The 22,505-nt window shown below is 38.0% G+C and overlaps 2 protein-coding genes across 5 annotated transcripts in view; both read left to right on the top strand.

The window, feature by feature from the left end:
• Positions 1–7,293: 7,293 nt before the first annotated feature.
• On the top strand, positions 7,294–17,377 carry LOC101173712 (group 3 secretory phospholipase A2). The gene is made up of 7 exons (XM_004072500.4): positions 7,294–7,971; positions 10,175–10,307; positions 10,664–10,798; positions 13,221–14,158; positions 16,342–16,471; positions 16,805–16,924; positions 17,059–17,377. The coding sequence occupies exons 1-7, from the start codon at positions 7,491–7,493 to the stop codon at positions 17,237–17,239; spliced, it is 2,118 nt and encodes a 705-aa protein (XP_004072548.2). The 5' UTR covers positions 7,294–7,490; the 3' UTR covers positions 17,240–17,377.
• A 2,087-nt stretch (positions 17,378–19,464) lies between these two features.
• Positions 19,465–22,505, top strand: part of hectd4 (HECT domain E3 ubiquitin protein ligase 4) — a 47,968-nt gene continuing 44,927 nt past the window's right edge. For all 4 annotated transcript variants that reach the window (XM_023958576.1, XM_023958574.1, XM_023958575.1 and 1 more), the window contains exon 1: positions 19,465–20,154. In XM_023958576.1, the coding sequence (XP_023814344.1) occupies positions 20,008–20,154 (147 nt within the window). In that variant the 5' untranslated portion in view covers positions 19,465–20,007. The remainder of the gene's footprint in view (positions 20,155–22,505) is intronic.

Raw genomic sequence — 22,505 nt, 5'->3', positions numbered from 1 at the left:
CGTTTTGTTGGCAACTTTTGTGAGACATATAATAGTGCTGCTTATATACTGATGAGGCCAAGAAAAGTCCATCCATCCAACTTCAGAACCTGCTGTATCCCTTTTTGGGTCACAGGGGTTGCAGGAGCCAACCCAGCTAGTGTTGGGCAAAGGCTGACAGATCACCAGTCTGTTTGCAGGGTCACTCACATGCAGACTTAAGAGAAAATTGGAGTCACCAATTGACCTATGAGGCGTGTTTTTGGACTGTGGGAGTAGGCTGGAGTGCCCAAATTCCACACAGAAAGGTCCCAGCAGGGATTTGAACCAGGGCCTTTTCACTGTGAGGGGAACGTGCTAACCATTGTACCACCATGTAGCTCTTAGCCTAAGAAAAATCTAATTATGAAAATAGCTTTAAATTTATTTTTTAATTACTTAAACACTTGGATTTGTCTTAGCACAGTTTTTACTTTTAGTTAAATATACCTTAAATATACAGTACATTTAGTGATTCTGCAGTGATTGCTAATTTAAATTCAAGTTCGTCTGCCTTTTTTAGGCTTACAAAAAAACTTGAGTGGTTTTACAATGAACGCTACAGCAAGCCTTTGATTGAGTAATGCAAAAGTTTCCGGCAAAGTCAAGTGTTGAGGGTGTAACACAAAGTTATGGATCAGGTACTCAGCTAAGGTTTTTTTAATTTAAAAACCTCTGCACCGACAGAATACCTCCTCCTCTTCTGCTATTTGCACAAACTCTCTAAATCTCTTGCCAACTAAAAACTCTTTAGTTGGCAAAAACAAACAAAAAGGTCTACAAAGTGAACCTAACTTCATAAACAATGTAAAAAGGTTTATCGGTGAGTATAGACCGAAAAAAAAAAAAAAAACGTTGCCAGGAATGACATGAAAAATGTTATTAAAACAAAGAGAAGGTAGAAAAAAAATTGTAAGAAAAATAACTTTTTTGGTCAGAATTTACCTGTTGAGGGAAAATGTAACTTCATTAGAAAGCTGGTTTCATTTACTCTAGAAAAGCAGATGAAATGAAGACAGCTTCACTTTCATAATATGTACCGGTATCTGTCAAGGGTGAAAGCAGATTTTCATCAACATACATTTTTCAACAGCAGAAAACTCAGATTAGTGGTGTGACACTTAATTGATGAATTGATTTAGTCAACCAAATTGATCTGATTTAAGTTTGTTAATTGAATCAAATCGAACTATACCATTATAAAATCATATCTAAATGGAATAAATTGATTATAATCAATCTTGGAAAATACCATTTGGATTGAGACATGGTTTACTTTAACGTAAAACAAGCAAGTACCATAGCTGTGATGGTACTTGTTGTCCGCAGTGTGGTAGAATGTTCTGTTCTCTTTAGGAAAACAGTAGAAAATATTTATTGTTTCTCTTGTCACGTTGCAAACTAACCAACCTGTAACTTCCATAAAAAAATACCTACTTGACTGTGAATGAATTGACTGACCCCAGAGAACTAACCAATTGTGGATGAGATGTAAATGCTATTATAAAGATGAAACGTTCAAAATGAATGAGACAAACAAAAACCAGCTTTATTACAATTCAGCTTTTAACTCCTGGTATATAACTGGTATATTTCTTTTTAAAACAATTTGAAGAGATACACAACACAAAACACTGCAACCACAACACAAAATACAAATTATAATGTGTAAAACAAAATAAAAAACAACAATGAAAAACCTTTATTCACAGTAAAGGTTGACATTTAGAAAACCATGTGTCTCAGCTTTGAGGAGCTGATCTGGTTTCTTTACTTAGTGTTTATCTGTGCTGTGCTGGAAAAAAATATCTCAGGTGTCTGAACAGGTTTGTTGTGGAGCTGGTTCTAGATGGAACTATGTACCTGCAGACTCTACACTCTTCCTTTGTATTATCAATAAAACTGAAATGGTTGCAGATTCTGCTTTTTTGCAGTCTCATTTTCTCTACTTTACATTTTAGTGTTGATGTAGTCTGTTGTTGCACCTGGCACTCTCTCTGTCTCTCTCATCCTCGTACCGCGTGCTGCTGCTGCGCATGTAAATAAGTTATGAAGCCTGACCAGCCTGGCGGAGCGCGACGCCATCTTGGTGAGGTCGTCGGCGCCCACATGACAATGCTTTCTATAGCCTTTAGCAGCTTTTATATTATGTATATATATATATATATATATATATATATATATATATATATATATATATATATATATATATATATATATATATATATATATATATATAAAAAAAAAACGCCCCTCTCACCCTCCGCGGGTGGTTTCTCCTCCAAGCTCGGGTCCTCTACCAGAGGCCTGGGAGCTTGAGGGTCCTGCGCAGTATCTTAGCTGTTCCTAGCACTGCGCTTTTCTGGACTGAGAGGTCTGAGGTCTTTCCAGGTATCTGTTGTAGCCACTCCTCCAGCTTGGGGGTTACTGCCCCGAGTGCTCCAATTACCACAGGCACCACTGTCACCTTCACTTTCCATGCTTTCTCCAGTTCTTCTCTGAGTCCCTGGTATTTCTCCAGTTTCTCATGTTCCTTCTTCCTGATGTTCCCATCGCTTGGCACTGCCACATCCACCACAACGGCTTTCCTCTGTTCTTTATCCACCACTACAATGTCTGGTTGGTTCGCCATTACCATTCTATCGGTCTGGATCTGGAAGTCCCAAAGGATCTTTGCTCCCTCATTCTCTACCACCTTCGGAGGTGTTTCCCATTTTGACCTTGGGGTTTCCAGTTCATATTCTGCACACATGTTCATGTATATTATTCCAGCCACTTGATTGTGGCGCTCCATGTAAGCTTTCCCTGCCAGCATCTTACACCCTGCAGTTATGTGCTGGATTGTTTCAGGGGCCTCTTTGCACAGCCTACACCTTGGGTCTTGTCTGGTGTGGTAGATCTGAGCCTCTATTGCTCTGGTGCTCAGGGCTTGTTCCTGGGCTGTCAGGATGAGCGCTTCGGTGCTGTCCTGTAGGCCAGCCCTTTCTAGCCATTGGTAGGACTTCTTGATATCAGCCACTTCAGTTATGGTCCGGTGGTACATCCCATGCAGGGGTTTGTCCTCCCATGAGGATCTGTCCTCCAGCACTGTATCCTCTGCTCTCCATTGCCTGAGACATTCACTGAGCACACTGTCATTTGGGGCCTTGAGCTTGATGTACTCATGCATCTTGGATGTTTCATCCTGGATTGTGGCTTCTACGCTCACTAGTCCTCGGCCTCCTTCCTTGCGGCTAGCATACAGTCTCAGGGTGCTGGATTTGGGATGGAACCCTCCATGCATGGTGAGGAGCTTTCGTGTTTTAACATCCGTGGTCTGTATCTCTTCCTTTGGCCATCTTATTATTCCTGCAGGGTATCTGATAACTGGCAGTGCGTAGCTGTTAATTCCCCGGGTCTTATTTTTGCCATTGAGCTGGCTTCTCAGGACTTGCCTTACTCGTTGGAGGTATTTAGCTGTTGTATATATATATATATATATATCAGCTGAGACTAGAGCTGACATTACATCACATCACTATCCAGCTAAATCTAGCTGGCTTTATGCTTTTTTTGTATTGTTATTATGGTTCACTAATTCAGTTAAATGTGTGTAAAGTCGTTCATTCATTCTGCAGTTCCCTCAGCACTGCTGGATTGGTGTGCCACAAGCAGATCAGACGTATTTGCTTCCAACTGGCATTGGATGTGAAAACAAGCTGCAGGAACTTAAAATCAATTAACTGAAGTTGTGAACAGAATGGATGTACTCACCTCTCCTGGTTCTGCAGTAGATTTTTGAAGGAGGTCCAAAGTTTTTGGGTTTTTTTTGGAAGACTAGACAAAAGTATGTAACAGTGGTCCAGCTTGCAAACAATTAGGTCTGAACTCAGCTTCTCTTGTTTTGTCTTTCAGTATGTTACTTTCAAAATGCCAAATACATTTTTTAGAAACTTGTTGGCCAAGTGTTGAGATAAGAGGAGTTTGCAGCCATAACTGTTTCCTTTAGGTTTTTTATCACTGACAGCAGGAACTGGTCACATTTTGACTACATTGTTCATTTGAGTTTGCAGCTGCATTATCAGTCTGTGTCTTGCATGGGAAAAGAATGCAGACTCACTCTGCTTACTTTGGGGCTGATTAAAAAAAACTGGTTTAGTCTCATGTGAGTGCAAAGCGACTCTCCAAATATCTTTGAGCTAATCTGAATTTCTGCTTATACTTTCATGAGCGTAGGGTCATTGGTTTTCTTTTCTGCTGGGTCCGTATAACCTTAATGAGCTCCAGTTGCTCCAATTTTCTTTTTAAACGTAGAGTTCTTAAACTTCAAGTGTCAACAAGTCAATCTGCACAGTATTAAATTTCAAATCACAGAAGCTTCAATGTGTTTAAATTAACACGTTGAAGAAAACAAAAGAAAAGGCCAGGGAGATCAAAATTCTCAGTTGGAACCAAATCTGGCTTGGGTGTGTGGGTTATTTCTTGTTAGGAAAATGTTTTAGGGAGTTTATTTATTTTCAACATTTTCCTTTGAAATATCAATATTAATTTAAAAACCATCCAATATATCAAAGTTTTAAAAATTATTTTGAATGAAGTGAAGTTAGAATGGGGGCACTGAAGGCCTGAAATGGCATATTTAACTCAAAATAAAGATCCTCCAAAGAGACAAACTACAACCGGAATAAACTGTTATTAGCAGGGAAAGGTCATGAATCAAAAAGTACACTTTGCAAAGAGAACAAAGTGTCAATGATACTCACATCAATGTTAGCTGTTATCAAAGGGTTATTAAACACTGATGTTTCTCAAGTGAGAGCTTTAAAAGGCTTTTTTTGGTGAAGTAGAAGAGTTTTCAGATTGTGGTTGCTCTGATATCTTTGGCCTGCAAATTGGAGGAAGTTGCTGTTTGTGTCTGTTGACACCCTGTGCTGTGATTTCTGATGTTTTGGATCCTCTTGTCCTTTGGCACGAAGAAGCATATATATGGTGATACAGAGGAGATAAAGATTCAAACAACCAGATAATTTCCTGATTACTGACTTACAATGATACTAAATGTCAAAAAAATCCAAACGAACATTTTATGGTTTTGTACGTTGCTAAAAGTCAGAGGCAAAGAGCACTTTCATTGTTTGAGGTTAACAGTTTAATTTTTTTTTAACTTGTCCTGTCCAACAGCTGGGCAAACAGATGAGGGCTGAAGGCCTCTTGTGTTGGACACATTTTATTATTTTTACAACAGAGGTTATAAATCTTCTGACAAACCAGAGGTATGTCTGAATAAACCCCTTTTGTAATCAAGACCAAACTTTATTCATTTTAATCATATTTGATAATCTTTTGTGTTGGACCAGACGAAAAAGGAAAGGAGGGAGGAAGAAAGAGGGATATTAGAGAGGGGGGGATAGCAGAGGGATTATAGGGGGGGGGGGGGGTAAACCCATGAAGCAGCACGAAGCAACAAGTTTCTGGATGGTTATACTTATTACGGCGAGGTTCAGATGAAATACACGTCTATAAGGGAGGGGCCAGTCCAAACACACACTCAGATGTTATAACATACCTGTTGGCTCCAAAAAATATTCCCATGACAACATGTACACAGTACAAATAATATTTACATAGGTGAGTTTTCAATTTTAACTCAGCTAGTCCCATTGGGCTTTCATTACTTAATACCCAATACATAAAAGTACGGTTGGAGGTAGAGCGTTTAGCCACCAAGCCCCTGTCTTATGGAATAAGCTCCCAGCTCATGTAAGAGAGGCCGACTCAGTTTCTACATTCAAAGCTAGACTGAAAACATTCCTCTTTGGACAGGCTTATTGTCAGACTAGTTAGTATTCAGAGATTATTTAACTTAATGTTAGTTTGTTTAAATTAAACTTAATAATAACTATTTCTTTTAAAAGGCTGCTAGAAGTTGAAGCTGGGGTAACTATGGTGCACTGGGGTTCTGTCCTCTTTCCTTTTTTACTTCTACCCTTCCTCTCCTCTATTCTTGATCATAATTTATCATTTAGTTCTCCATGCCTCTGTTTGGTGCAGTGCGATTCATGTATTGTCCCTCTTTTCCTCTCCCCTCCTGGGGAGTGGGAGTGCTTCCAGACTCCAGTTGGCTCATCCGTGCTCCAGTTCCTGACCGTGTACCTCGCCTTCGCTCCTGCTCCTACACCTGGCTGTGGATCCTGCCTCTGGCTCATCTCTGGCTCGTCTCTGCTCTATACCTGACCGAGTACCTCGTCTCTGCTCCTGCTCCTACACCTGGCTGTGGTTCCTGTCTCCGGCTCGACTCGCGCCTTTGACTGTCCCCACAACCACGGCTGGATGAAGCTCGTCTGCTGGACTTTTATATATGTAGTTGTAGATTTAGATAAGTTAATTCTTCTCTAAGAGTTCTGGTAAATCGCCTGTCCGTCCTGGGGGAGGATCCCTCCTTCATGTGGGCACCCCTGAGGTTTCTTCGTTTTTTCCGGAATCCGGTTTTTTTGGGAGTTTTTCCTTACCGCGAAGGGGGGATCTAAGGGCAGGGATGCCAGTATAGCTTAGTCGGTTTGTTAGTTCATTTTAGTATTTTTCTATTGAACTCTTTGTATTCGTGATCCTTCTGATTTCATGTTTTACTTCGAAGCCCATCGAGACGACTGTTGTTGTGATTTTGGGCTATACAAATAAAATTGAATTGAATTGAATTGAATTGAACATTGCTGTACACATGATGTGCAACAAAAGATCATTTATTTGCACCTTTGTTTGTGATAACCCACTAAAAGTCTGTGTTGTTCACTGTTTAAAATTGTTAATTGTTGCTTATTTTATGATTACCCTTCTTGAATGTGACAATCTTCTGCAGAAGTCTTGAACATTTTGCTGGTAAACAACTAAACTAGTAAAGCAATACCGCTCTTTAGAAACAAAAGTGTTGAAGTTACTAAACAGTACAAAGTTGTTTAGATACCAGATTGAATTTTAAAACTGTAACATTTTCTTGTCAGGAGATAACTGCAGACATATCACGACTGAAAAAAACAGTCAGGGGGGGATAATTGTGATGCTTCTGGTGAAAATTAGTGTCTGCCAAAAAAAAACTGATCTGTGGCTTTTTACCAATTTGTCAGTCTGGAAAAAAAAAAGAATTACTATAAGTATCTTAAAATGTTGGCATAGGAACAAATTCCTAACTATGTATTAGATACTTTAAAACCACATTAATTTGTCAGCTGTCTTAATTTTACTGGAAGCCATTTGAGAGAGGAAACTTCCAGAAGTTTAGGGATGATCCAATTGCATTTTCACTGGCATCAAAACCCAGTATCAAATTTCTCCACTCCAGGGACCAATAAGAACATTTCCCAACCCCACGTTTTCCAACAAGGCAGTGATAACTTTGGAGCCAGTCAAATCGGCCGGTGCAAAGATGCACAGATGACTCTGGTGAAGAGGAGGATCTCTTCCATCTCCATCTAACCCCCCAGCTGCTCTCAAACAGGATGGTGGACAACAGATATCTGCTTCGCGCAACATTGTTCTTTTCATGTTTGATTTTATCCAAGTCTCAAAACGCCAGCGACGCGGGACTGTTGTGCGTCAGGTCAGCTGCTGCCGACGGACAGACGAGCGTCACCTTCATGCGCCAATGGAGCTCCGGTGCGCGCGCCGTCTACCTCACCAGGTGGTCCCAAGACACCACATTGCTAGGTTGTGACATTTACTCCGACCCAAGCGTGGTGGAGAGTTACAGCGCTCTGTGTAAAACACAACAACACCCTCAGGATCAAGAGGTTTTCACAAGGTTTGACGTTCATGCAGTGCTGGCTCCAAACGCACCGTGCGTGCTGGTTCCCCCAAAGTTTTCTGCACCGCCAAGAGGAGATGGGACGGTGCGGAAAACTCGGAGGAAGCGCTCCTGGCTGTTTCCTGGCACGCTGTGGTGTGGCACTGGCAGCAGGGCGCGAGGATACGATCAGTTAGGTGAGAAAGTTTAATTTATAATAATCCGAGGCATTCAGATACTCTTGATCTGGGTTATTTGGAGGTTGCATTTAGCAGAAATGGCCAGAGGGAAAGTAGTTCATGGAGTTATGTTATGTCACTTCAAAGGAATGCACTTTTTAGCCAGAAGCACTATAGCTCAAATTAGTGACATTTTTCAGGAATAAATTATCTTAACAATAACATTTTATTGGTATTTTACTGCAAGTTAGAAGTTTTCAGTTCTTTCAAATGCAATGGCTATCACACCTATATTAAGACATTTTTTTCATATACTAGTAATTAGCAAAGTTATAGATAAAAAAACAATTTTTGCAAATGTTTAATACATTTATCTGAAATTTATTAAATTAAATTATTAATAATAAAGAAGACACCGTGTTTGTTAAAGCCTAAAAACCATGCAATAGTAACCATAAGGGGGCGCAATCCAGCGCTTTCCTGTGTGTCGTGTCAGGAAGACTTTGTGAATTAACACCAAAGCTTAATAAATAATGGTTTGTTAAAAATTCTGAAGTTCTGGTGCTCATTTTGAAGAACAAGGGGGACATATTAATTGAATTAATGGGAAATAGAAGTAGAAGCGAGGCTGAGGTCACAAATTACCTTTTTTTTAAGAAACAGTATAAGTTAGTGCCAAGGAACAGAACCACAGATGCAAACTTTGCTTTGAGAATGCTTCTGAAGAAGAACAAAGAAGGTCAGAAAGAGTTGCATCTTGTTTTTGTAGATCTAGAGAAAGTATGACAGGGTACAGAGAGAATAGCTGTGGCTTGGATGAGGAACTCTGAAGTGGTAGAGTTGGAGTTGTTGAGAGCTGTAAGACAGTGATGAGATGTGCTGTAGGTGTGACAATACATAGGAGTTGAAGGTAGGGGTGGTACTGCAACAAGGACCAGCTTTGAACCCCTTCTTGTTTGCTATGGTGATAGACAGACTGACAGAAGAGGCTAGACAGGAGACCTCATGGGCCAAGATGTCTTGAAAGGACATTGTCATCTGTAGTGAGACCAAGGAGTGGATGTAGAAATATCCAGAGAGATGGAGGTTTTCTCTGGAAAGAAGAGGAATGAGGGTCATCTACAGGAAAACAGATTATCCGTGTGTAAATGAGAGGAACTGAAATGGATCGGAGAGGTTACAGGGAGGTGTTGGTGGTGGACGGGGGGACGTTAAAGTTCTCTTTGAAAGTGACAAGGATGGATAGAATCAGGAATGAATCCATAAGAGAAACAACTCATGTTAGATGTTTTGGAGATAAATGGAAGCAGATTAATACGGTTTGAACACATTCAGAGGAGAAACAACATTATGTTGGTAAAAGAATGTCGAGGTTGGAACAACTATAGGAAGGGGGCGAAAACAAAGAGAAGATTCTTGGAGAAAAACAAAAGGCTCTGAGTGATGGTGGGCTCCAAGGTTTCTTGAAACGATCCAGCAAATAAGCTTTGTTCATCTAAACAAAAAAAACAAACATTTTTATATTAAAGGCACATGAAATACAATAAGTACAATATCAATTTTACTAATTATACTTTCTTGGCCTCTAAATATACAGTACAGACCCAAAAGTTTGGACACAGCTTCCCCTTCATTTGAATGAGAAGGTGTGTCCAGACTTTTGGTCTGTACTGTAAAGTATATGAAGTTAGTCATTTTGTTGCTTAAATTGGAGCACATTATTTAATGGGATCAACTGTCTTTGTACCCAATTTGGTTACCTTATGACCTCAACTATGTCATTCTTTTAGTTACATTGTGTTAACAGCATAAAAGTTTGTACTTTTTTTATTGCCTTTGCTTGACCTGCTACACTAAACCTGCACAGTTCTTTTTAAATTTCTGTGTCCTTTTTTTATTTCAATTTCAAATGCTGTGCTCTAATACTGCCAAAGCCATTTCTATGCTATACGCTTGTTTTATTCATTAGTAATAACTGGTTCTAAACAAAAAAAGCTGCCCTCAACGACTCTGCCAAGGGTCAGCATGCCTTTTACTCCTGGTCAACATTCCAACTTTGCTTATTTCCACGAAAATTGCATACAATTTGTATATTACTTTTCTAACATCACATATATTTTTTTTCTTTTTTTTTAATGCACCACCTTTACCAGGTTTAAGATGGCTTGTTTCCTTCCCATTTCATATACCAACACATCCATGTTTTGCTTCATGCTTGCAGGCATGTTCGAGCGCGCAGATGTTTGCTGCCGTGAGCATGACCACTGTCAGCACAGCATCCCGGCTCTCAGCGTGAGTTACGGAGTCTTCAACCACCACTTCTTCACTGTTTCGCACTGCAACTGTGACCAGAGGTGAGCCTGAGAATACACCCAGAGAAGGGATCTAAGGTATTCATTTTCCTCCAGGGAAACTCCGGCAAGCTGTAATTCAAAGACGGCTTAAGCTGACATGGACAGATCTGGCTGAAGGTTTTTAAGTGTTGCTGCTTTAAAACCGCGGGGGGAAAAAATCACCATGGCATGCAGGTGTAAGCTTCAGTCTTTAGGCCAATAATTTGAAGTTGATACAATAGAAGACTTGAGATCATGCAAAAAATCTACACATCTTTGAACGATAGAGTTGAACTTACTCCAAACACATCCATGCCATGAAAGTTTTTGGGTGTTTTATTTTTGCATGTGCTTACTTTCTGTCTTCCTCTTGCCAGGTTTCGGCAGTGCCTCAAGCGTATGAATGACAGCGTCTCTAGCATGATTGGCTACACGTTCTTTAGCGTCCTGCAGGTTCCCTGCTTTGAGCTCCAGCATGTGAAGAGGTGCACAGAGATGTACTGGTGGGGAATGTAAGTAAACAAAAGTGCGGATACAGTAAGGCTGCAGTGACGTTCTGAACACAATGAATCTCTGCAGCTGGACTCACATGCAAAACAGTTTTTACTGTTAAATGAGAATAAGCTGCTTGGGGCAAAATGTCACCCCAATCAAGTTGCTTTGCTGCTCATTTTAGTTGGCTATTAAATAAAATTAATTTAAAAAAAACAGTGTTTCTTAGATTTTGGTGTTAAATTTGCCTTCAAAAGTTGTAACTATGTAGCCTTCTCCTTTTAACCATCTCTTTTTAATCTACTAATAATCTAATTATCTAATTACTACTGACTAGCAAGTCAATGTGGCAGAAACGCTGCAATTACAGGGATGTCTTTCTGTCCAACACATTTTATTGGTGTATTTAGTATCTTAGTAGGGCTGATGAAACAAATTCACCTTTAGAATGACTAACGAAGTTAGGTCAATAGAAAGTACCAAAACCATAATTTTTTAAAAACCTTTAACAAAATTACTTTTTCTTATTTTAATCAACTTTTTGTACAGTTTAAAAGTCCCACGCTAATAATCTTTTTAGCTATTTTAAAAGCGTGCCAAAATTTTTAAATTATAATTATGCTGCTTTTAGCCATTACTTGGAACCTGAGTCGTTTTCTAGAACATAGTTGTGGGCCGTTGGCACGGAGCAACCCTGCTCACTTCTGCTCCCTTTTACTAAGAGTTTGGAGCAAGGAGCTGTGCCTCATCCAGCATATTTTCTCCGTAACAGATATTTTAGAGTTGGAGTTGTTGAGAGCTGTATGACAGTGCTGTAGGTGTGACAGAGGAGATCAAGGTGGAGGTGAGACTGCACCAAGGACCAGCTTTCAACCCCTTATTGTTTGCTTTGGTGATGGACAGACTGACAGATGAGACTAGACAGGAGACCTCATGGGCCATGATGTTTTGAAAGGACATTATCATCTGTAGTGAGAGCAAGGAGTACGTAACAACTAAGCTCTTTTTCAAATAGCGTTTTTCATCTGTTCCTGATTCACAACTATTTGAATAATGAAAGCAGAGCTTATTTTTACATATTTCCTCGATCATGAGAAAAATGCCACAAACACATGTCAAAAACACAAAAAACACAGGTTTCATCAGAGCAGGTCTTTATTATTATATAAAAATTAGAAATGGTCGACTTAGCTGTAGACCTGGAACAATTTAACAACAAGACTAACTTGTTAGTTAACTAGGTAGTGGGTGACCATAAGGAATATTGGAATCACTAAAGCAGAAAATCATGTACCGGTAATTAAAAAATAAATCTATATTATATTAGGCTTTTTCCTACTAGATGTGTTAACCATCGTTTTTGTTTGCAATTAAACCTTTTTTTTTTTTACAAAGTAAAAGTAATTCTCATTATTTACCATGTTTTGTACATTTTCTAATTGTAAGGATATTTTGACTTAATTTTAAAGGCTCTGAAAAGACCACATCAACTTTGATCATACACTGAAATAAAGAGTGAGCCGGGTTTTTTTTTATATGACCAAGGACAGGCACAGGATTTTAGAAGGGCAGAAAAAAGTCAGAAAAGTGCAGCAAAAATAATTTTTTTTGTCCTTTAACAAATATAAAAATTAATTAACATTTAAAAAAAATAAAATACTAATAGAAAACTACTGCGCTCTGCGACCTGTGTAGGTGAAGGTGATACAATTGTAATTTTTTATGTAAACAACATAACAACATGAGTTAATTCACTTTATCACAGACTTGGAAGACTTTAAAGCAATAAACCACTAGAGGTTATTTATTTTGGGATTGTGCTGCAGGCATTATCAACATGAATACAGATGGTAATGTTTTTAACACAGATTGCCGATAACGTTCATCCCCAGAATGCTGGAATCATTAATGATACTTTATGTCAGGAAGGAGGTCAGGAAGCTTTGAACTCGCCATAAATAGGGTTCATTTTTAAAAAATATTTCCGCTGAGTTTTATTTTGTACTAAGGCCCCACCTTCCCATCCCTACACGATCTGCTTTGTTTTGAACTGATGCGCCATGCTCAGACGTCTGGCTACAGTAGAAACGAACTCCTTGACTAATATATCTGACAGTTTGACTCTATTTAAGCTCATTCAATCATTGGACCAGGGGTGGGGGGTTGTAGTCATGAGTTTTCTTGTTTCTCTAGCAGGAATTTATTAATGTTTATACAAAAACAAACATATAAATAAGCAAACAAACAAACAAAAAAATTAAAATCTGGCATTTTTAAAAATGAAGCAAAATGGGTAGCTGCTCAGGCACCCCTAGGGCCCTACGTGTGCACGTGCCTGTATATGACTGTTTAAATTACTTAAAATATATGTATAATACATGTGATTTTAAATAGCCTTTTCTCCTTTTCTGCTTGATTATAACATATATTTTCATTTACTAGGTGCAAAAGAGCCAAAGAAGCGCCATACGCGGTCTTCCAAAAACCCCGTCCTTTCGACAAATCTGATAGTCAACACAAACATACACATGTTGGCATTACAAGCAGTGAAGAGCAGCATTTGACTAAAATCAAAAGGGTTGGGTCAGAGAGGAAATCATCTAAGGCAAAACCTAGATGCGAGCCTCGAGATCCCCCTAGAGGAGATACCTTCTACCGCCGAAGGAAAACAGGGAAAAGATGCAGGACGCAGAAGAATCTTGAAGAAGTATCATCCTTACAAGAATCCACAGAGTCGGGAGCACCCACCAGATCTATGCCCAAAAAAAATGGTCCATCTAAAAGGAAAACACATAGGTTGAAGAAAGAAAGCCGTGCTATGAAGAAGAGTCGGAGAAAAGACTTAAATGGCCTGACACCAAACTCCAACCTGAATGCATCCTTTACAACACCTTCAACTGCTACTCCTTTAACCCAGCAACTGAAGTTTAATGTAAACTCAACAATCACAGTCAAAAACACAACCAAGTCCCTCAAAAGTCAGAAAGAAAATCGAAAGCCATGTCAATGTGAACCCAGGAGAACTGTTATTTTACAGCAACAATGTAAAATATGTTCAAAACAGAAGATCAAAACTAAAACGACTGTGAACAAAAAAGTGTCTGCAATGGAGCAGAAAGGTCATAAAAGCATGTCTCTGATAAATACAACAGCGTCTCCCTCTCAGAAGGCTTCATCCTCTCAGTGGACTCCCGTTACTCATGGATTGCTGGTCTCTGCAAAGTTTAGAACAACTCCTGCTCAGGAAAATGAAGCACAGCAAGAGCAGCTCGATCCCCATCTAAGGTGGAGCAACTCAAGCCAAGGCCTCTTAGAGATATTTCCAGATGTTACGAAACAAACTCAGAAAAGCGTGGACGAAAACAGTGTACTTCAAAAAGGTGAGTGAATGTACTTAGATGCTGGTTTTAACAATAATAAATGATGATGATCAAAATATGAACTTTGAATTTTATTCTACTAATGTTGTGCAAAATTGGTAAACTAATAAAGAAAATACATTTGGATAAGGTAACAATTTCTTTTTGTGCTTTTGATCTAGGCTCAGATAAATAATTTATCTTTTAATTCTGATGTTTAAGAATTTATAGCTGCAGGTTATGTGAAAGACAAAATCAACTAACTTTTATGTATTGGTTGACAAAGTTACTAAAGACAAAATAAAATCTAATAGGATAAGAACATATTCACACCTAAGCAACAACACAAATATTTCAAGTTTATATTTAATTTAATTCAAAAAAAGAAAGGGTTTACCATAATTATTTATTAAAATCAAAATGAAACTGAAAACCTGATCTTACTCTGAAAATTTCCAACATTTTTCTCTACTTGGAGTCCCATTCCGATCATCTTTTGATCTATTGTAAAAGCGTTCCCAGGGCTCTTTGAATTATGATTATGCCGGTTTTAGCCAAAATAAACACAAAACTGTGACATTTTCTAGGACATAGTTTCTGAGGAGCAGCAGGAGTTCATTTGAAATTCCCCTCTGAGTTGTGGGCGGGACCATTGGTGTGCAGTAAGCCTTCTGCTCTTCCCATCATCCATTTGTTTACACTCCCTCCCGCTAGCTTGCAGCAGCTTACAACCCCCAACTTAGCATTGCTGGTCCAATAAAAAAGGCAAGAATAATTGGAGCTATTAAGTCGTATAGTCTTGAGACAGATGCCAGCTCGGACGAGGAAAACAAAGACCTACATGGATTTAGTCGTCTACAAGAGGATGCATCAGAATGGAGCGGAGCAGGGAGCTTGTGGACTGCCAATTGTAGCTTCTACGCTACATCTACATGCTTTTTCTAACTGCCTTTTTTGTCTGCTCCTAATTCACAACAGTTTGAATAAAATTAAAAGCAATTTTTATCCCTGATGATAAAAATGCCACAATATTTTAAAAATAGAAACATGAATTTCATTGGAGAGGGTCTTTATCTCAGAAATGTTCTGATTTTAACCCCATAAGCCAGCCTTTTTGTAGAGTTATTTTAAAGAAAAAAATGTCTTATGTTATTGTCTATTTTATTATTTTAGTAATAATTTCTTGTCAGTACTTAGTATTTACTTAGTACTTAGTATTTGCCTTTAATAAACCAAAGCCTTCATAAGCAAAATGTTCTCCCTTCGTTAGCCTCTGGCTTCAGATTCTTCAGTAGTTGACTCAACAATTGTTTGAAAATTGAATCCACTGTGAATAACTAATTTACAGTTTCTGGCAGATGTTGGTTTTAATCGTTCAAGAAGATATTCCACTAAGCAGTTATTTGTGTTTCCACTACCAAAAAAAGGCTTTCATACCTCAGGGGGGGAAAAATCAGTAAATTAAAGTTAGCTACTTTTCCATGAACTGTAATGGATCTAAGATAATTATAAAGGCTGCAAGGTCTGCTAATAGTTTAGATTTTTCCTGTTTTATTCAAAAAGAATTAAACTGGATGCTTAATTATTTTCTACTGCTTGAAGGGACTGACTAAGTAGATTGAGTTTAGTTGAATAAAATTCATGAACCTCCATTAGCTTTACAGTTGTGTTTTGCCTTCTGGGATCTAACAAAAAAAAAAAAACACAATGAGAAGGTTCTGCAGCCATTTTTTTAAAATAACTATTCTGTTGTTCTCTCTTAACTACCGTGGGTAAGTTATGCAAAGAGCCATGTGTTGTGACAGGATAAACTTAAAAGCTTTATTCCAATTTTTCTAAAATCAGTTGGCTTAGTTTACCCAAAATACATCTATATGTTTCATAGCTAATGTATAGTTTTAGCCTAAAATACAATAAAACTTTCAACAGTAACAGGGAAATCTTTTATTTATAATTTGCATCCCAATTGATGGGTATTAAATGAAGAAGGCAGAAACCTTGACGCAGCACACCAAAGTCTTGTTGCTTGAAGTGTCCGGGAACATTTTTTGAGTTATGGAAATTATGGTAGCTCGTTCATTAGACAACCTACTGTCTGGTTACAAAACTTTAAATTAGAGAAATATTTAAGCTAACAGAAAAAGAACAAAAATTGGAACTTACTGTAAAAAAATCAAATTGCTTTCTTTTTTTCTTCTTTCCAGAAAATCATCTCAAGTGTGAAAGCCTCAAGCATCTGGATGATTGTAAATTTAAAATATCTCCTCTTCAGGGGAAACATAATCTGCATAATAAGGACTTCAAGACTGTTTACCACTGCGACTGCACCAGCCGGTGAGATAATAGCACTTTAACCTGCATCATATTGCATCTTCACTCTGTAAATATATTTATGCAAAAATTATGAAATATATATACAGCAAAAACATTTTTGCTCCAATGTATAACTAATATTAACAATATTTTTTTAACCTATTTGTACTGCTTGGAATTAAATACCAACACATTTGTAACAATTAGTGCTTTTCTTGTCATGACATCTCAAATGGTTTCTCTGTGGCCCACATATTTGATTTTTTAACTTCTCTTCTAAAAGTAGAACATTGTAATTTATTCCAAGACTAAAGCTAATCTTAGCTCTGTTTTTGTTTCCCCCTCATTTTACAGTTTGGCTGCACAAATCAAAAGCTTCGAACAGCCCAGTTATCTGTCATCTGTCTTGGTGGATTTTGTTTCTCATCAATGCTTTACTCTGCCAAAGCAGAAGAAGTGCCCTCGTGAAAAAAGGTATTCTGGTCTGACACACTTGGTCATAGGAAATCGGTTTATGAAATGTTAAGTTCTTTTTATAGTGTGTTTTAACCCCACAGCATTATCTACTTCTGCCATCTAATTCTGGTTGTTTTAAATCTTGTTTTCAGATGTTCTGGAGGCTTCATAAAAGCCTTTGACCTACTTGAAGCACTTAAGAAGGCAGAAGAAAAAAGCAAAGCTGAAATGGGATTTTCAGCCAGTGAAAGAAAAAGAAGGATTCCTGTTCGCCTTTACAAGCGATGCATGAGACTACAGAAGGAGTTTGAAAAAATGTCAAAGCTCAGATGATTAATGACTCCACCACTGTCTATTGCTGTTATGAATTAAGAAAGAAGTTGGATTTGAGATTTAGATGAAAGACCTTTCATCAAATAATTCAATATCAATAATTCATGAACACCTAAAGAAATAAAATCATGATATGCATTAGTCTCCGTGTAATTAATTTAGGGCGATGAGATACACCAGTTTCTTGTTTTAGATTGAACTCCTAAAAATAAACTTTCATTTTTTGTTAAATATCATTGAGATGCAACTGTGTATGAGGCAAATACAAGAGAAACAAAGGGTTAAAGTTCCTCTCCAATCCCCTCTTGATCTATTTTCAAATAATTTCCAGGGGTCATTTAATCAGAAATTTGCATGAAGTAGGCCTTCATTTCCCTTTGTCCCTTTGTTTACACTCTCTCCCACTAGCTTACAGCTGCTTACACCCCCAACCTAACATTACTGGTGCAAAAAAATGTCGAGGAATATTGGAGCTATCAGGCATACAGTTTTGAGCCACATGCAAGCTTGAATAAGCAAAAAACGGCGTTATTGGATCTAAATGTCTGGAAGTGAATGCATCAAAAATGAGTGGAGCGGAGAGCTTGTGGCCTGCCGACTGTAGCACCTACCTTCTAAAAGCTTTTTCCAACTACACAACCTTTCCAACTACACAACTACTTTTTTGTCTGCTCCTGAATCACCACAATTTGAATAAATAAATTCTCAAAAATGCAGTTATAATCTTAGGTTTCTTTATATACAGTACAGACCAAAAGTTTGGACACATCTCATTCGAAGAGTTTTCTTTATTTCCATGACTATGAAAATTGTAGATTCACACTGAAGGGATCAAAACTATGAATTATCACATGTGGAATTATTTAAATAACAAAAAGAGTGAAAAAACTGAAAATATGTCATATAGTAGGTTCTTCATAGTAGCCCAATTTTGATTTGATTACTGCTTTGAAAACTCTTGGCATTCTCTTGATGAGCTTCAAGAGTTAGTCACCTGAAATGGTCTGCCAACAGTCTTGAAGGAGTTCCCAGAGATGCTTAGCACTTTTTGGCCCTTTTACCTTCACTACAGTCCAGCTCACTCCAAACCATCTCAACTGGGTTCAGGTCTGGTGACTGTGGAGGCCAGGTCATCTGGCCCAGCATCACTCTCCTCCTTGGTCAAATAGCCCTTACACAGCCTGGAGGTGTGTTTGGGGTCATTGTCCTGTTGAAAAATAAGTGATGGTCCAACTAAACGCAAACTGGATGGAATAGCATGCTGCTGCTGTGGTAGCCATGCTGGCTCAGTATGCCTTCAATTTTGAATAAACCCCCAACAGTGTCACCAGCAAAGCACCCCCCACACCATCACACCTCCTCCACCATGCTTCACAGTGGGAACCAGGCATGGGCACTTGTTTTTCTGTACTTAGCTGCTTTTTTTCTTGCCATAATACAAATTCTAAAAGTCTATCCAGTAGGTCTATCAGCTGTGTATCCACCTGACTTGTGCACAACACAACTGATGGTCACAACCCCATTTGTGAGGCAAGAAATCACACTTATTAACCTTACAGGGCGCACCTGTGAAGTGAAAAACATTTCAGGTGACTACCTCTTGAAGCTCATCAAGAGAATGCCAAGAGCGTGCAAGCAGTAATCAAACAAAAGGTGGCTACTATGAAGAACCTACAATATGACATATTTTCAGTTGTTTCACACTTTTTTGTTATGTATATAATTCCACGTGTTAATTCACAGTTTTGATGCATTCAGTGTCAATCTACAATTTTCATAGTCATGGAAATAAAGGAAACTCTTTGAATGAGAAGGTGTGTCCAAACTTTTGGTCTGTACTGTATATTTCCATCATAAGAAAAACATGACAAAAACATGTTAAAAACACAAAAAGGAAATTTTCATTGGAGTGGGTCTTTCATAGGTTGTGTGACAGATTTTTATTACTGTACTTTACTTTATTTGAACATGCACAAACAGATACAAGCATAAATACTATTTGGCTCGAAACATCACATAATCAAGAAAATCTACAATAAAAAGCTGAAAGGGGTTGTTTTTACTTCACTCTAGAAAAGAAAAAATACTTTGTAATTTTAAAAGAATACTTGCAGTTTTTGTTCATTTTTATCCTAAAATTGTATGATTTTTTTTTTTTATAACTAGTTTCGTTTGCGTGTTTTTATTATTATTAACTCATTTTGACAGCTTAGGCGCGCGGTGCATGCTGGGAGTAGTCAGTTGGCCTTGGAAACATGGCGTCGCACTGACAGCCTAGTGACTCCGGTTCGTGTATCCAGGCATTGACTCAGCGGCTCGGCTGGCAGCGAGGCTAATTACGACGTTATCTTCATACCGGCATTATGCAATTTCTGGAATTGCAGTTTTCCGCCTAAAAGGACTGCAGCTTCAACGGCGCGACGCAGTAGCGGATTTTAAACAAGTGTCACGCCCACTCTGTTCGGTAACGTTATAGGGTTTCGTTAGCCCCGCTACTGCTAACCAAGCCAGCTAGCATCCGCTGTTCGTACTAGAATAATGCATTGTAAAGAGGACCTACCACTCCTATTCATTCGCTGCCTGGCTGTCTTCTGCTAGCTTAACTGACACTGCGGTCTGTCTTGTCAGACCCCTTTTGTCAGATAAGACCACAGCGGCAACAACACTATGTTCCGGAGCGCGAGTTGGCTGATTGGGGCGTTTCTGTCATTCTGTCACTGAATTTTTAATGTTCGACCCTTTTGGCATCATTGTCGGAGGAGAGAGCGATGGGCTCCGGGGCTGTGGATTCATCCCAGTGGCTTTCGGTGAAGGAGGAGACCATTTTTCTCCACGACGGACTCATTCGGGTCACCGATCTGGCCGAGCTCCCCAGTGAAATTGGGGTGTCAGAACAAGGGGACACCGAGCAAGAGGTGGGTTAAAGTAATTTTCTCCACGCAGAGCACAGGAGTGATATAGAACAAACCATACGTGGTGTTTGTAGTTTGTGTGAATTCAAAGCGCGTTGGAGCAGACAGTCCTGCACCACCGGCTGAATAATAACAGCAGCACAGATGTTTTCAACTTTCTCGATCCCCTTGTTATTGATTTCTCGTCAAACTCTTCACTTTTACAATCATACTTCATCCTGAATTCTTCAAAATAGAAGCTTTCTAAACTGAGCTGTTTCGCTTGACCATCAATCGATACAATTAACACGATATGTAAATAGAAAATAGTCCCTTTACCTTTGATTTTATTTAAAGCTACTTTTATGAAATTGTCACATTTTAATTTATAACTATTTTAATTTGTATTAGTACATTCTCAGTCTTCTTTTTCCCCCCTCCCAAGTATACATATACAGTTAAGCGACAAAGTAAATATTTATTCCTTGGAAAAACTATTTTTACTATATTTTTCTTTGAACACTGTTCTTTATGTACTGTATGGCTCACATTAGAATATGCATTCCGGTAATACTATATATCAGTCTAATCACCTACTTTCTTTTTCTGTAAACATTTTGATGTTTTGGAATTCATAAAACGCTTTGGTACGCGTCACGGTCTTTTATTTTGAAGGCAAAATGAAAAACCGGAAATGGTTTCTGATAGATATCCTCTCTTTGCAATGTGCAGACAAAAAATCATATAAAGGTCAATTTATTTACACTTTCTGTACTTTTTGTTGCAGTATCAATCAGCTTTTAACGAAAATATTTGCCCTGTGCATTTTTAAAGAGTTCTCTAATGTTTGTTTCTAGTACATGTCCAATATTTTCATCTTCTTAATTTTCCTTATGTTTTGATAGTTGTGAATTTATAAAGTCTATTTTGAAATAATGTCAGCTTGATAAGAAATATTTTTTTCAGTGAAAGGCACATTTATCAATAATGGTCCTGCAAACATAAATTGAATATAGCCTCAGTTTTAACTTTCTGTACTGTGTTTACAAATAACCCTTTTTAATCATCTAAAGTGAGAATTTCAAGACATTTATGCATAAAGCTGTTTAGTTTTAGATCATTTTTTGTCTGGATTGTGCTCTAAACTCAGCTGTGCAAACTTGATGATAAAATGCTGTATTTCTATGACAAAAACACTCATAACTTGATATTTGTACATAGTGTCCAAAAACGGTACTTTCTGGTTGTATTTAAGACTGCAATTTGTTGTGGTCCTTGTAGTCATTAAAGCTTGTGCTAAAGACCATATTAGTTAATAATTTCTGGGTCGTGGGTCATGCTTTGAACGGGTAAATACAGACGTGAAGAAAATACATAACTGTTTTTGCACATGTATAGTGTTGAGGGAACTATTGATCTGGGCACTGAAGGCAGAGTTATCAGGTGATGTATTAAGGCCTGCTGCAGGGGACTACTATACTGTTTTATGATATCAAAATAGACATAACTAAATCATTTCAATGCTGTCAAATATGTTAAATTGAATCTGCTTAAAGTCATCAGAAAAATATGTTCACAAACATTTACCTGGCATAAATACAGACCTATAGAGCTGAGGCATAAGAAAAAGTCAAATTAATGTAAAATGTAACGGTCATCATACATGTGTTTCTAAAGAGGATGTTGATTATGATACACAGGATCGCTTCTCCATGTAAACGAACATGAATAGACACAAAAGATTTTTAGGACTCGTCACACTCTTGTCTGTCCGCTTTCACACGGACTGGGTCATTTGGAGCTGTTTTTGTAGGTGTTTGGACACTGACTATTTTTATCCTGTGACACGGTGCTTTGCAGAGCAAAGGCGGAGACGGCCCAGCATCCAGCTAAGGCGTGTTACTGTAACAGAAGCAGCCTTTCTGAAATTGAATCAATACAAATTGTGCCTGCTAAATGGTATAATGGAATTTTTTTCCTGTCTATGATTCATGGGCCATGGAGTGCAATCGATATTTGAAATGCTTCATAAGTGCACGTGTGGCACATTTTGTTTTTTATTTGTTAGGAACTAGGCTTAATGTGTGTGGCTTTTTTTTTTTTTTTTACATTTGCTCCAAAAACTTTTATGTGATAATTTATTTTGTGGAAATAGGTAAAATCTTTTACCTGTAAATTCACTGTCATGGTTTATTAAAAGCCTAAAAATTAACAAAATAAAAAAAGATTTTTGTTTTTTCATTACAAAAAGTTATACTGATTTTTCAACTGAAAATGTCTAACTCCTTCTTGTTATTCAACATTTACTTTTCACAGAACTTTATCGTTTTTAAATTATTGTTATTAAGACCTTACAAGGGTTATTCTAAAACACA

This window comes from Oryzias latipes, chromosome 9, assembly GCF_002234675.1.
Source record: "Oryzias latipes chromosome 9, ASM223467v1".
NCBI classification, from domain to species: domain Eukaryota; kingdom Metazoa; phylum Chordata; class Actinopteri; order Beloniformes; family Adrianichthyidae; genus Oryzias; species Oryzias latipes.
The sequence above is the reverse complement of the archived record's forward strand: the minus strand, read 5'-3'. Positions and strand labels throughout refer to the sequence as shown.

Bases quoted from the DNA above. Each gene is read 5' to 3' on its own strand.
- LOC101173712 (XM_004072500.4), top strand. From the start codon at position 7,491: ATGGTGGACAACAGATATCTGCTTCGCGCAACATTGTTCTTTTCATGT. The intron at 10,308-10,663 runs GTGAGCCTGAGA...TCCTCTTGCCAG, and splicing joins CACTGCAACTGTGACCAGAG to GTTTCGGCAGTGCCTCAAGC. The intron at 16,472-16,804 runs GTGAGATAATAG...CTCATTTTACAG, and splicing joins CACTGCGACTGCACCAGCCG to TTTGGCTGCACAAATCAAAA.